Raw genomic sequence first — 15199 nt, 5'->3', positions numbered from 1 at the left:
GCTTGTTAATTTCTTAACGGCGTCAGCCTTTTTCTTTCAGCTAACTTTGAACATAACACCGTCACCTTGTTGCATCATGGCAAGGTGACGAGCTCAAGAGGGAACATATCAGCATTTTATTGCCCTTGTACATCTTATGCGCTTGGTGGTAAGGCCTTCTAGTAGTGAGGTCGTCCACCCCGTTGTCCTTAGATTGGGATCGTCCACTCTGTGGATTTTGGGTGTAAGATTGTCCATTTTGTGGACTTATTTATGACGCCGTCCACTAGGTGGACTTAGCAATGAGATCGTCCACTTTTTGGATTTAGAAGCAGGTCGTCCACTTTGTGGATTTTGGAATAGGTCGTCCATTTTGTGGACTTTGATGTACACCGTCCACTTTGTGGACTTATAAGAATGTCGTCCATTTTGTGGACTTGGAGGTAGGTCGTCCACTTTGTGGACTTAGATGTAGGCCGTCCACTTTGTGGACTTGTAAGCAGGTCGTCCACTTTGTGGACTTGGATGTAGACCGTCCACTTTGTGGACTTATAAGAATGTCGTCCATTTTGTGGACTTGGAGGTAGGTCGTCCACTTTGTGGACTTAGATGTAGGCCGTCCACTTTGTGGACTTGTAAGCATGTCGTCCATTTTGTGGACTTGGAGGTAGGTCGTCCACTTTGTGGACTTAGATGTAGGCCGTCCACTTTGTGGACTTGTAAGCAGGTTGTCCACTTTGTGGACTTGGATGTAGACCGTCCACTTTGTGGACTTATAAGAATGTCGTCCATTTTGTGGACTTGGAGGTAGGTCGTCTACTTTGTGGACTTAGATGTAGGCCGTCCACTTTGTGGACTTGTAAGCAGGTCGTCCACTTTGTGGACTTGTAAGCAGGTCGTCCACTTTGTGGACTTGGATGTAGAGGACCTGTTGTTTTCTTCAAGATATAAAAAATTCACTAGTCGTTTCTGAATGAACCTCCTCTTATTATGATGAATGCATAAGTAAAATTTTTGTTCAAAAAATAGGAAAGATAAGTTTTCAGCCCATTGGACTTAAAATATACTGTAGGTAAGAATAAGCTAAAACAAATAATTAAGGATCATAAACTGGTAATGAGGGGTAACATTTTGCTTGCTATCTTCTTTACTGGTAGTACTTTCTGAGGTGCTCGGCGTTCCATGGGTGCCGCAGTTTCTGCCCGTCAAGAGTCTCTAGGTGATAGGTGCCCTTTCTTCGCCATGATACGATCTTGTAGGGTCCTTCCCAGTTCGGGCCGAGCTTTCCTTGTGTGGGATCTCTAGCTGCGCCCATTACTTTCCTCAAAACAAGATCTCCGACTTTGAAGTCTCGGTGCTTGACTCGGGAGTTGTAGTGCTTGCTTACGAGGTCCTGGTATCGCGCGAGTCTCTGCTCAGCCGCCGCCCTTACTTCGTCAATTAGATCCAGTTGTAAACGAAGCTCTTGATCATTTCTTCCCTCGTCGTGGTTGGCCACCCTATAACTTGTGAGTCCTATCTCGGCTGGAATGACCGCTTCACTTCCGTATGTCAGCTGGAAAGGGGTTTCTCCTGTAGGGGTTCGTATTGTCGTTCTGTATGCCCATAGCACGCTGGGCAGCATCTCAGGCCATACGCCCTTTGCCCCCTCGAGCCGAGTCTTGATGATTCGGAGCAAGGATCGGTTGGTGACTTCTACTTGTCCGTTTGCCTGAGGATGGGCTGGGGAGGAATAATGGTTCTTGATTCCTAACTCTGAACAGAAGGCTTGGAAGGAGTCGTTGTCAAATTGTTTACCGTTGTCCGAAATTAAGACTCTTGGAATTCCATACCTGCAGACAATGTTTCTCCATACAAAACCCCTTATATTCTTTTTAGTGATTGTGGCTAGGGCTTCAGCTTCAACCCATTTGGTGAAGTAATCGATGCCAACGACGAGGAACTTCAGCTGTCTTGCTGCCATCGGGAATGGTCCCATGATATCCAACCCCCATTGGGCGAATGGCCATGGGGCAGTTATGGGGGTCAATTCTTCCACCGGTTGCCGAGTGATGTTGCTGAACCTTTGACACTTGTCGCAAGCTCTCACATAAACCTGGGCGTCATTTTGCATTGTTGGCCAATAGTACCCGGCCCGAATCAGCTTTTGCACCAACGACCGTGATCTAGAGTGGTTGCCGCATATCCCCTCGTGTACTTCTCTCATAACATATTCTGCTTCTTCGGGGCCTACGCACCTTAGGTATGGTCGAGAAAAGCCCCTTTTGTAGAGAACGTCCTTTATCAAGACAAACCGTGCAGACCGGACCTTCAGCTTCCTGGCAGCCTCCTTTTCATCAGGCAACGTGCCATCTTTTAGGTAGGAGATCAAGGGCGTGGTCCAATTGTTTTCGGAACCAATTTCCTGTATGCAGACAACGTCAATTAATGGTGAGGATTGAATGAAAGAAAGTACCTTGTCGATGGGGGTCATAGTTTCCGCAGATGCGGCTTTGGAAAGTCGGTCGGCATGTTCATTTTCTCCTCTTGAAATTTGGACTATTTTGGCTTGCAGCCCGTCCATCCTCTTTTTTGCTTGTTCCCAGTACCTCTTCATTCTTTCACCCTTGCACTCGTACTCGTCGTTTACCTGGCTTGTGACGACTTGGGAGTCGCAATGAACAACCACGTTCGTGGCCCCTACAACTTGAGCAAGGTCTAGACCTGCTATCAGGGCTTCATACTCAGCTTCATTGTTAGTTGTAGGAAAATCGAGGCGAATCATGCATTTGAGCTCGTCGCCTTCCGGAGAGTTAAGCACGACCCCTACCCCGCCAGCCTTCTTGTTGGATGACCCGTCAGTGAAAATGCCCCATTGGGGAATCTTATCCTCTTCGCCTTCCGCGCTGGTGAACTCAGCAATGAAGTCGGCCACCGCTTGTCCCTTGATGGCGACGCGGGGGCGATATTGTATATCAAATTCACTTAGTTCTACGGACCACAACGCCATCCGTCCAGCAGCCGCAGGGCTGCCCATTGCTCGCCGTAAAGGTTTGTCAGTTAGGACGACTATTGTATGGGCTTGAAAATATGGCTTGAGCTTACGGGCCGCTGTAACCAAAGCGAAGGCAAGTTTCTCCATGGGGGGATATCTCTCTTCTGCACCGTGCAATGCCTTGCTCGCATAGTACACGGGCCGTTGGACCTTATCGTCTTCTCTAATTAAGGCCGCGCTGACGGCTGCTGGGGAAACGGTTAGATAGAGGAACAGTTCTTCTCCTGGTTGCGAGGGGCTTAGCAATGGCGGGGAAGAGAGGTAGGCCTTTAAATCTTCGAACGCTTGTTGACACTCGGCAGTCCATTCAAAGGATTTTTTCAATGTTCGGAAAAAAGGTAGACATCTATCTGCAGCCTTCGACACAAATCTGCTAAGCGCGGCGACCCTACCATTGAGGCTTTGTACTTCCTTAATATTTTTAGGAGGGGCCATCCCCATAATGGCCTGAATCTTGTCTGGGTTGGCCTCGATCCCTCTTTGGGATACCATGTACCCCAAGAATTTTCCTGCCGTCACTCCAAAGGCACATTTGCTTGGGTTGAGCTTCATGTTGTAGGAGCGAAGAGTATCAAATGTTTCCTTAAGATCCTCCAGATGAGCTTCTTCCTCTTGGCTTTTGACCAGCATGTCGTCGACATACACCTGGACGTTCCTTCCAATCTGCCGTGCAAACATCTTGTTCATGAGCCTCTGATAGGTTGCGCCAGCGTTTTTCAGGCCAAAGGGCATGACCTTGTAGCAAAAAAGGCCTTGGCTTGTTACGAACGAAGTCTTCTCTTGATCAGCCTCATCCATTCGGATCTGGTTATACCCGGAGAATGCATCCATGAAGCTTAGCAACTGATGTTTGGCTGTAGAATCCACCAGGACGTCGACCCGCGGGAGGGGGTAGCTATCTTTGGGGCATGCTTTGTTTAAGTCCGTGAAGTCGACGCACATCCTCCATTTCCCGTTGTTCTTTTTGACCATTACGATGTTCGCCAACCAATCGGGGTAATACACTTCCCTGATAAATCCTGCTTCTTGCAGTTTGCGGACTTCTTCTGCTATTGCTTGGTCTCTTTCTTGGGCAAAAGTTCTTTTCTTCTGTTGGACGGGCGGAAAAGATGGCGACACGTTCAACCTGTGCACCATGACCGACGGGTATATTCCCGGCATGTCTTCGTGGCTCCATGCGAATACATCTTTGTTTTCTTTCAAAAAAGTTGCGAGTTTCTGACGTACCGCCGGGTCGGCCAGGGTTCCGACTTTTGTCGTTCGCTCCGGGTAGGCTTCGTCGAGATGTACGTCTTCGAGCCTCTCGACGGGTTCTGTCGCCACCCGACATTCTTCTATGTTCATGGCTTGAATGTGACTGTCCATCTCCATCATGGCCACGTAACATTCTCGTGCGGATACCTGATTTCCTCTCAATTCTCCAATTCCATGATCAGTAGGGAATTTTATCATTAAATGGTATGTCGAGGTTACGGCTTTCCATGAGTTGAGGGTTGGACGCCCTATGATGGCATTGTAAGACGACGAGTAATCGACTACCAGGAATGTTATGTTCCGGGTGACTTGCTGTGGGTAGTCTCCAACGGTTACCGCTAAAGTGACAGTGCCAAGTGGATGTACCCTCGCCCCTCCAAAGCCAATGAGTGGGGCATTAACTGGAATTAGTCGCTCCCTTTCAATTTGCATCTGTTGGAAAGCGGGATAGTAAAGGATGTCTACTGAACTACCGTTGTCTACGAGAACTCGGTGTATGTTGTAATCCCCTGCCCGTATGGTGACGACCAAAGCGTCGTCGTGGGGATGGTGAAGGCGCTGGGCGTCTGCTTCTGAGAATTCAATGGGGGGATTTCCAATCCGTGACCTTCCAAGCACAGGACTTGCCGACTGGACGTTCTGGACCGTTCTGATGTATGTCTTTCGGGCTTTCTTGGAAGATCTGGCCCTCGTGGTGCCTCCTACAATCATCCTTATGTCTCCTACGGGCTGCCTGGGGCGATCATTATCTCGCCGAGGGGCTTGATTTTGTGGCGGGTCCGCCCTTTCTTTGTTGACGAACCTCTGTAACCTCCCTCGCCTAATGAGAGCTTCTATTTGCTGTTTCAGGTCGTAGCAATCGGCGGTGTTATGGTCGTGGTCTTGATGAAATCGGCAGTACTTATCCCTTGGTCTCCTGTTGGGATCTCCCTTCAGTTTTCCAGGAAAGGCCAAAGTTTCCTCGTCTTTAATCTGCATCAACACCTGGTCGATGGGCGCATTCAGGGGAGTGAAGCTCGTGTACCTTCCTGTAGGCGGCTTGGGTCGTCGATCATCTCGTCCCTCTCTGGTTCTCCCCATTTTTCGTCCATTATCGGGTTTCGTATCTTCCTGTCTCTCCCTTTTTCTGGGTTTATGGTCGTCTCTGGCCAGCAAGGCATCCTCCGCGTTCATATACTTCGTCGCCCTGTAGTATACATCGGACATAGTCTTTGGGTCATTCTTGCATAGAGAGAACAAGAACTTACCCTCTCGTAGCCCGTTCGTGAATGCTGCCACAAGTATCTTGTCATCCGCATCGTCTATTGAGAGGGATTCCTTGTTAAAGCGGGCTATATAGGACCTTAACGTCTCGTCTTCTCGCTGCTTAATGCCCAGTATACACGCAATAGACCTCTTGTGCCGATGACTTCCAATAAAGTGTGACACGAACTGTGCGCCCAGTTCCTTAAAGGTGCCGATAGAATTAGGCGTCAGCCTGGTGTACCAATCCCTCGCAGGCCCCTTCAAGGTGGTAAGAAAAGCCCTGCACATGATTTCGTCCGGTACACCCTGAAGATGCATTAGGGTTCTAAAAGACTCCAGGTGGTCCAACGGGTCTTTGGATCTGTCGTAGTTTTCCACATGGGGCATGCGAAACTTTGGAGGAACGGGGCATGAATTCACCAACGCTGTGAAAGGTGAATCCGTTCTATGGACTAGGTCGTCCAGGTTGCTGGACACCCGTCCTCTAAGGGCGTTCATCATCACATCCATGCGTTCCCTCATCTCCCGCATCTCGGCCGCGACATGAGGTGGTAGGGAGTCCGAGGCAGATGGCGGGTTTGTCTCCGGCCGCTCCAGCCTTGTTGGTGCGGTGCTACCTTCAGGCCTGACGACATTCCTCCCTTCCGGGCTTGCTACTTCCTGGTCCTCCCCTGGTGCACTTTGGTGCGCGGTCATCTGCCGTAGTTGTTCTTCTAAGTCGTGATTCTGTTTAGTAAGGCGCTCGACGGCAGCAGCCAGCGTCTGAACTTGCCTTTCTAGCGCTGTAGCATGCAGTTCGTCGCCTTGGTTGTTGATTGTTGCCATCGATCGAGTGAGTACCATACAACTTTTTGTCTCAGGAACAGAGCAAGGCTGAATGTCTTTCATCGTTCCCATAGACGGCGCCAACTGATGATGCCGAAGAAATCACCAGTAAGCTGCGAGTACTCCTCCGATTGAAGCAACACCTGCGAAGAGAAAGTAGGTGATCGACAGAGAGCACCGGTGTGGTGCCGGCCAAAGACCCTCCGACGATCAAGTTAGAGTCTTTAAAACAACCATAGAGTGCCAGAGTTGAGGTAATAGTGCGTACCTTTGGGTCATGAGGGTCTTAGGGTATATATAGTGGTATGTGGCCGAAATATGCGCCTTGGTGAAGAAGTACTTTCCTTTTAAAAGAGTAATTCGCGGATCTTTGCCTATTGTATTGAGCCCTTTCCTTATAGGAATCTTCTTGACTAAAGTCGAACGTGTAGCGCAAGAACTTTCCTTATATTCACATAAGCAGAAGTCAAGATAGGCTAAAAATGAAAGTTGGATTACTCCTTCAGCCTTCACCTGCCAAGGTCGTCAGCCCACGTGTACCTCCTATACTGTCGTCAGCTTACGTACGCCAACGTGATCCGTCAGCCAAGGACGTCAGCCAAAGACCTTACAGCCAAGGTCGTCACCCCTAACTCGTCAACGTGATCCGTCAGCTTAACGTTGCTGCGTAAGGGGCATGGCTATGAATGCTAAAAAGGTGGCATCCTAATGAACCGGGCTGACGGGTTGCGTGTTCCCCTCAACATTCTTAGAAACGTCACTATCACCGAGGTTCAAGTCACTAGGAAGAAGTTTCATACACATATATACTTAGATTAGACTAAAGTAAATATTATATCTTAAATTTAAAAAAATAAAATAAAATAAAAAAAGAGATGAAGAAGAAGAAGAAGAAGAAGAAAACGTAACAAGAAGTCTGAACCTAATAATAATAGCCGCTGGTTGACAGTGTGGAAACTCCATATGTCCTCATAAAGAGCAAAATCTTGGCCCTTCAAAAGACATGTACACACAAGAAAAAAGGCATGGAAAAGCATACAAATTCTCAATTTTCTTTTGACTTTTGCTATAACACAAAGCATTTGATGGAGACTTAACTAACCACCCCCGTTTACATAAGAGATAGAAAAGAAGTGATAGATGCGACACACATAACTTCTATAAAAATGCCTCAATCTCAATCTCAATTTGAATTATACCCTTTCGACGTGACTTCTCAATTGAACCCGATGATCAATGCAATTCAAATATGCATCTGTATCATGTCCATCTAATACATTGGAGCATTAAATGGAAGATTTGTCCTTCTATACATAAATCTCCCTTCAATTTTCATTTTTCAATCAATTGTTATAGAAATGAGAACTCGTTTCCGGACCCATTTTCATTTTCCCCCCTAAATCACATTACAATTGTCTCTTTATCAATCATATTGAAATGTGATGTTCAATTTAGATCCAGCAAATGGGTCGGGTCAAGCCAATATAGATCGTAATTTTTCACATAAAAAAGAAACTGAAGGGTATTCTTTTATGTTCCCTTCAATACGAATAAGAGAATAAAAAATTGAATACAAATAAAATAAAAGTTAAAAAATACATAAATTATTAGTCTAACAATTTTACAAAATAATAAATAGAAAAGTCAGATACCTAGACCATATGTCAACCACAATTAGTCCTACTGTAATATATATATATATATATATATATATATATATATATATATATATAAATAAATAAAAGATGTGAATTAAAGTTAACAAAATAATTACCAACATATAGTTTCTCAAATAAAAAATTACCAACATTTCAAATTTCACCAAAAAAACATAATCGTAGTAGGATTATGCATGGGCTATATAAAACATTGTTTGGTTAATCCAAGTAATTAAAGAAGTTTAAAAATAATTTTAAAATGAAGTAATAGCTAATAGAAAATAATTAGCATTAAATATTAAACAAATTCTATAGATAAAAAATTATCATATTTAATATTTTTTTTATAGATAGTAAATTTATATAGTAATTTAATGATTTTTATCTCATATAGATGACTAAATAAAATTCAAAATAATTTAAAAAAAAAAAGTAAATGAGTAATTCTTTTTTTATACAAGATAAAATTTCTAATTTAGCCTAATCTAAGTGTATATGTATGTGAAGTACCCTCCTTGAGATTTAAACCCCAATCCTTACCCCCTACACCACACAAATACTTATAGTTGTAGAGTGACCACCGTACCATGTATGCATAGTGGTAAGTTAAATGAGTAATATAACTCTAATTTATAAAGTTTCTTTTACATTAATTTTTTTTATCTCTAAAAATTTAGAAGATGTATTTAAAAAACATCTTTAACCTAATCTAAGTATATATGTGTGTGAAACACCTCCCTAGAAACTTGAATCCTAACATTTGCCCTCCTTACACCCACAAACACTTATAAACCCAGCTACACACTCATGGGATCCATCCTTCCTGTCTAGAGTATTCAGCCAAGAAGAAGCAAGTGAAATTCAGAAAATCCAACTCAGCTGACAGCCTTGTGATGATGCTCTGTTCTGGCCTTTTATGCAGTCTGGTATCTATTCCGCCAAATTAGGATATTACTTCCTGAAAACTGAAGTCCGAAGGTCATCTCCACCAAGGAGTCAAGCTTCAGTGCAAACAAAATCACTGTGGAAAAGGAGTTGGCAACTGGCAGTCTCGTGTAAGGTGAGGAATTTTGTATGGAGAGCATGCTGAAATGCTATCCCAACAAACTCAAACCTGGTTCGTCGTGTTATGGAAGATTCAACTTGTTCCCTCTGCTCACAAAGCCCAAATGATGTTCTACATTCTTTGTGGTCATGCCCGAGTCTAACTCAGGTATGGGAGGATGATCCACAATGGGAGTTTAGGAGCACCACCCGGTTCCAAACTTTTCCTCAAGTCCTCCTTCATGTGCTGGAATCGGGCTGTAGTGGTGAACTCTTTGCAATGCTCACCTTGAATATATGGTTTCAGTAGAATAAGGTTAGGACCACTCCACCAGGTTAGCCATTGGATCAGGTAGCTCGGCAAGCCTATCAGTCCCTCTAGGAGTTTCGGTCAGCACAGCTAAGGAAGCCCATAACAGCAGCACCAGTTTAGATATGTTGGCAGCCTCTTCCGATGGATCGAGTTAAAATTAAATTTGATGGAGCGGTGTTCAAGGATGAAGACAGAGCAAGTATTGGCGTGGTTGTTAGAGATAGTCAAGGCATGATCATGGCTTCTTTGTCACAAAATATCCCACTCCCACACTCAGTTGTCAACCTAGAAACCTTGGCAGCATGTAGAGCACTTGAATTCTCCCTAGAGCTAGGCTTCGACAAAGCAATTCTTGAGGGAGACTCGATGATCGTTATGGCTGCACTGAGGATCCTTCTCCCTCATTAGTTTCATATGGTCTGTTACTCCGGGATGCCCAATTGATGGCAAATTTATGTACTTGTATTTCTTTCCATCATGTTGGTAGGGTAGGGAATTATGTCATGTCATTGGTTTTTCAATTTGAATGGAAGATGTTCCTATCCAAATTTTTGCAGCTTACCAAGCGGATTTACCTATCACTTAATAAAAAATTTCAAGTTCTTCTTTCTCAAAAAATAAAAAATAAAAAATAAATTGTAGTGGTACTATTGATGTTAGTTTGGGTTATTAAACATATAGGAAATTAATTCAACCAAGACATTTAGAGGTATTAAAATAGTTTTTCTTTGCAATTTTTATGATATTAGTTATGCCAAGTTTCTCATTACATTGCTATTATATATATAATTTTAAAAATCACTATTGGATACTACATATACAATATCAATTTACAATCATTGTACGTGAAATTATCTAAATACAACACAAAATAAAAAGAATAGATTAGTCCAATAATATCTCCTAAATTGAATGGGAATAGGTGTATTGGATTGTTTAGCTCAATTATAAATTTTTAGGTTCAAAATTTTCACATACAAAATATTTAAACAGAAACTTTTTTAAAAAATATGCTCATTAATTTAGAGAAAAAATAACAACAAAAATCTAAACAATTTAATTTTTATGGAAAGTTAATAAAAGTAAAATCTATTTTTGATTCTAATTGATTTTTCTCTAAGCTTTGTTTTAATAAAAGTAATGGACCACACAAAATCATAGTATATTATATAAATAACTTATAAATTTAAATTATTTTTAGTTACTCAAAAAAAAAAGGTTCATAAATGTAAAATCATTCAAATTCTATTTTCTTATCATTTTATATATATAGTTAAATATATGATTAGTTTTTTTTATGATTTATTTATATTGGACTCCTCATTTTCTATACTAGAATTAACTTACTTGGCACAAAAAATTTAAAACCTTAAACTATATGGAACACGTGATGCAAAAATAGACTCTAATTGAATTTCAATTTGAAATCTAATTAGATTTTCTTTCTACTTGCCTATATATATATATATATATTAATTATAACGAATCACAGTTAAAACTAGTTAACATTTTTCATTAGATCTCAAATAACATAAAATAATGATCATGTACATTGTTTTTCAACCCATTAAGCTTATATTAATCGTTTGAAATTTCTAAACTAGTGTCTTATTGAGATTTAGTTTCTAGTGAATCCAAAAAATGGTTTGTTTTAGAGTATGTTTGGCAAAAAGTAATAAATTTTTTTTTATAGCTTTTTGTCTTAGTGTTTTTTTTTTTTTTTTTTTCACATGTAGCAAATAGGGATTCAGATCATAGAGTTAAGTGCTCTAAGTAGAGTTCATTAAATCTAATCATTTTTTAATGATTTAATGGTTTAGATTTCGCATTATCGGCATTTCATTAACAATCATCTTAATTGTTTTGTTTACAACATTATTTTATTATTTTAAGAATATTATTAATGAAATGCTGACATGGCAGAATCTAAACCATTAAATCATTAAAGAGTGGTTATGATTTAATGAACTCTACTTGGTAGAGTTCCTAGGAACTCTAGAGGATCTGAATTCAGCAAATAGGGGATGCAAGAGACAAATATGTCAACGATCTTTAAATTCTTGACAATGGATTGAAGGGCGATGCTTTTCTTTGCTGCAAGTAAAAGTGGGCCAAGCTCCCTATAAAAGTGGGCTGGGATGTGAGCTCCACTATAGGCTTTCTTTATTATCTGCCAACTCTCTGCTTTATCATTCGCCTTTTTTATTTATTTTTGGTGAAAGCTTTATCATTTGCTTTCAAACCAAAGCTTCTAGTTTCTCCTTGAAATCTGCTCCAATTTCGTTCTAACATCTAACAAGAACAACCATGAACAGTGAATCTGATCAGCTTCATGTCCTATTCTTCCCTCTAATGGCACATGGCCATATGTTACCAACCCTAGACATAGCCAGGCTCTTCTCAGCTAGAGGTGTCAAAACCACCATAATCACCACCCCTAAAAACGCACCTCTCTTTACCAAAACCTTAGACAAAATCCAAAACTCTTCCGCCAAAATCAGCCTTAAAATCATTCACTTTCCTGCCAAAGAGGTTGGCCTCCCTGAAGGTTTCGAAAATCTCGATCTTGTCACCGACATACAAGTTCACCGCAAATTCTTCGCCGCCACATCCTTGCTCCAAGAGCCTCTAGATGATCTCTTACAAGAACTACACCCACATGGACTTGTTGCTGATATGTTCTTTCCTTGGGCAACAGATATAGCATCAAAGTATGGAATTCCGAGGTTGATTTTCCATGGAACTAGCTTCTTTTCCATGTGTGCTATGCACTGTGTAGAACAGTACATGCCCCACAAAACTGTCAAATCCGACACTGAACCCTTTGTGTTGCCTGGATTACCAGACGAGATCAAGTTGACAAGTTTGCAAATTGCGGATCATACACGATTGGGTTTGGAGAATGACTTTACAAGGATGATGGATAGAGCTAAAGAAACTGAAAAACGAAGCTTTGGCATGCTTGTTAATAGCTTTTACGAGCTTGAGCCTGCTTATGTTGATCATTACAGGAATGTTATTGGAAGGAAAGCCTGGCATATAGGCCCAGTTTCGCTTTGCAATAGGAATGCTGAAGAGAAAGCACAGAGAGGAACAGAGTCCTCCATTGATGAACATGAGTGCTTGAAATGGCTTGGTTCCAAGAAACCCAATTCAGTTGTTTATGTATGTTTTGGTACAAATTCAAGATTCCCAGCTTCTCAGTTACGCGAGATTGCGTTAGGCCTTGAGGATTCTGGGCAGGAATTCATTTGGGTTGTGAGGAAGGACAAGAATGATGGTGAGCAAGAAGGAGATAAGGAAGATTGGTTGCCTGAAGGGTATGAGAAAAGAATGAAAGGTAAAGGACTAATAATCAGAGGGTGGGCACCCCAGGTTTTGATTCTTGAACATGAATCAGTTGGTGGGTTTGTGACACACTGTGGTTGGAACTCAGCTCTTGAAGGAATCAGTGCTGGGTTGCCAATGGTAACATGGCCTATATTTGCTGAGCAGTTCTACAATGAGAAGTTGATTACTGATGTGTTGAAGATTGGGGTTGGGGTTGGTGCTCAGCAATGGATTAAATTGGTGGGAGATTATATCAAAAAAGAAGCTTTAGAGAAGGCAGTGAGGGAGGTAATGGTGGGTGAGAAAGCTGAGGAAAGAAGAGGCAGAGCCAAGGCACTAGGGGAAATGGCAAAGAGGGCTGTTGAAGAAGGGGGTTCATCTTACACTGATTTGGGTGTTTTGATTGGAGAATTGAGGTCATATGGCGGATCAAGAAAGCAAGATTAAGTCAAATTAGTCAAATTATCATTATTATGCTTGTTTGTTTTGTTGTGATGCAAATAATTGAGGCCTCTTGTGCTTGAGATAACCACATATTATTAAGTTGATAATTTTTGCTTTTCTCTTGTCAGAATTACAGGCACTCCGTTTGTAAATTTGTAATTGTTTTGTCTAGTTTCTACGTGGTACTTCACTACTTTTAACACGGATTTGTAATTATTTGTTAAGCACTACAAAAGGATTTGTTACTGAAGTTGTGGGAATTTGGTAGCCTTTGTTGTGTTTGATGAATTTCCCCATTGATCACAAAGTCAAAAAGAGTTTCTCGACTCTGGTTTATTCTACAACAAATCACATAACACAATCCGTCCGCTTAAACTATATAAAAGCACGTGTATGAACACTATGATTGATAAACATGTTGATCTCCTAAAGTCTGTCAGGTCCTCAATTTTCTCATTTTTATTGGGTTGGTTGAGATTCGTTTTAAAGTAAACATAAATAATTTACAACTTTATTCACATTTGCTAAGTAGCAAGCATTCCTTGGTTCTCATATGCACTGTTTGATTTATTACCAACAATTCGTTATACCAAAAAGTGTCAAATTTGTTGACAAAACTTGCGCGTGTGTATACTTTCTCTTGGTTTTATGGTTTTGTGCTTTTGGCAATGTTTTTGGGGGGTGGTCTTTGAAATAAATAATATATATGAATGCAACATTCATAAGAATGTCTTTAGTTAATAACGCCAACAAATACTAGTTAAGCTATGGATCACGAAATAATAATAAAATCAGGTTATACTTCTAGGCAAGATGTCTAAACTTTCACCAATTCTCCATACAGCTTTGTCATTACTGCACTCCTGTCACAATGGCATGCATCAAAAGTGCATTTTTTGTCTCTACCTGCAGGTGTTGATTATATAAAAAGAACGTTTGATTTAGGTAAGGTTCAGCACAAAGCATCCTTAATGTTAGATTCATCATGTGTTTATCAAAAAAGAAATTGATAGATTCGCCGCATTCGATGTAAAACATTAGTGGACCCCTTGGTTCATCCCTTGAGCAACTGGGAGAACCATTCGGTGACAGATTTTCCACATGCCAAGAGATCGGATGATTTTGATGAGGTGGAAAACCCCCTCCGACACTTGCCTGGTGATCCTTCTTTCTAGAGGGGAAAATTTAAGTACTCCCAGATCAGGGCTCCAGACTCACAAAATGGAACTTAAATAGTGTCAAAACAGTGCTGAGGGCTTTCACAAAGGTGTTACCCATTCCTTTGTGAGGGTCCAAAGCACTGCTCTGAAACTACCTAAGACTTGCGCATTTCTAAGGAAGAAAAGTATCATGAGTACATTCACATTAAGAATGTTAAATTTTTTTGCTTTTAACAGCTCAAAACACTACATTATCTATTTTAACACCTCATTTTATAATATACTCAACATTAAAGGTTCTATTTTTTTTTTACCAATTCATTTAAATATTAATTTTTTTATTCTCTCAGTATGTCTCTCTCTCTCTCTCTCTCTCTCTCTCAAGCAACCCTACCACTTTGTTCTCAATCCAAGAAAACTCATACCCACACCGAAGAGAAAGAAAAACAAAACAACTCTCCAAAATTACAACCAAATCACAAACCCAAACGCATAACCTCATCACCATTTAAAATTGAAAAAAAAAAAAATCACAACCAAATCATAAACCCAAACCCACTGCCTCATCACCATTAACCACTAACAACTAGAAAAGAAAAAGAAAAACAACTCACCAAAATTACAACCAAATCACAAACTCAAACCCACAACCTCATCACCACCAACAACCCAAGAAAAAAAAAAAAAAAGACCTCAATCCCAGCCACCCCGACCTCAACCCACCCCAATCGAATCTCAACACACCCACCCCACCCCGATCTCAACCCCAGCCTGATCTTAACCCACCCCAACCACCACTAGCCACCACTTGAGAGAGAGAATGAGAGCACATACTTTTTTTGATAAGCATAAGATGAGAGCACAAACTTGATAGAAAGTGAGAAACACGAGAGAGAGAGAGAGAGAGAGAGAG

The 15199-nt window shown here is 41.3% G+C and overlaps 1 protein-coding gene across 1 annotated transcript; it reads left to right on the top strand.

The window, feature by feature from the left end:
• The first annotated feature begins 11508 nt into the window (after positions 1 to 11508).
• On the top strand, positions 11509 to 13386 carry LOC142642010 (putative UDP-glucosyl transferase 73B6). The gene has a single exon (XM_075816356.1). It carries the CDS (start codon positions 11660 to 11662, stop codon positions 13127 to 13129), a length of 1470 nt encoding a protein of 489 aa, XP_075672471.1. The 5' UTR covers positions 11509 to 11659; the 3' UTR covers positions 13130 to 13386.
• Positions 13387 to 15199: the final 1813 nt, after the last annotated feature.

The sequence above is a fragment of the Castanea sativa genome, chromosome 7, assembly GCF_040712315.1.
Source record: "Castanea sativa cultivar Marrone di Chiusa Pesio chromosome 7, ASM4071231v1".
Taxonomy (NCBI): Eukaryota; Viridiplantae; Streptophyta; class Magnoliopsida; order Fagales; family Fagaceae; genus Castanea; species Castanea sativa.
The sequence above is the reverse complement of the archived record's forward strand: the minus strand, read 5'-3'. Positions and strand labels throughout refer to the sequence as shown.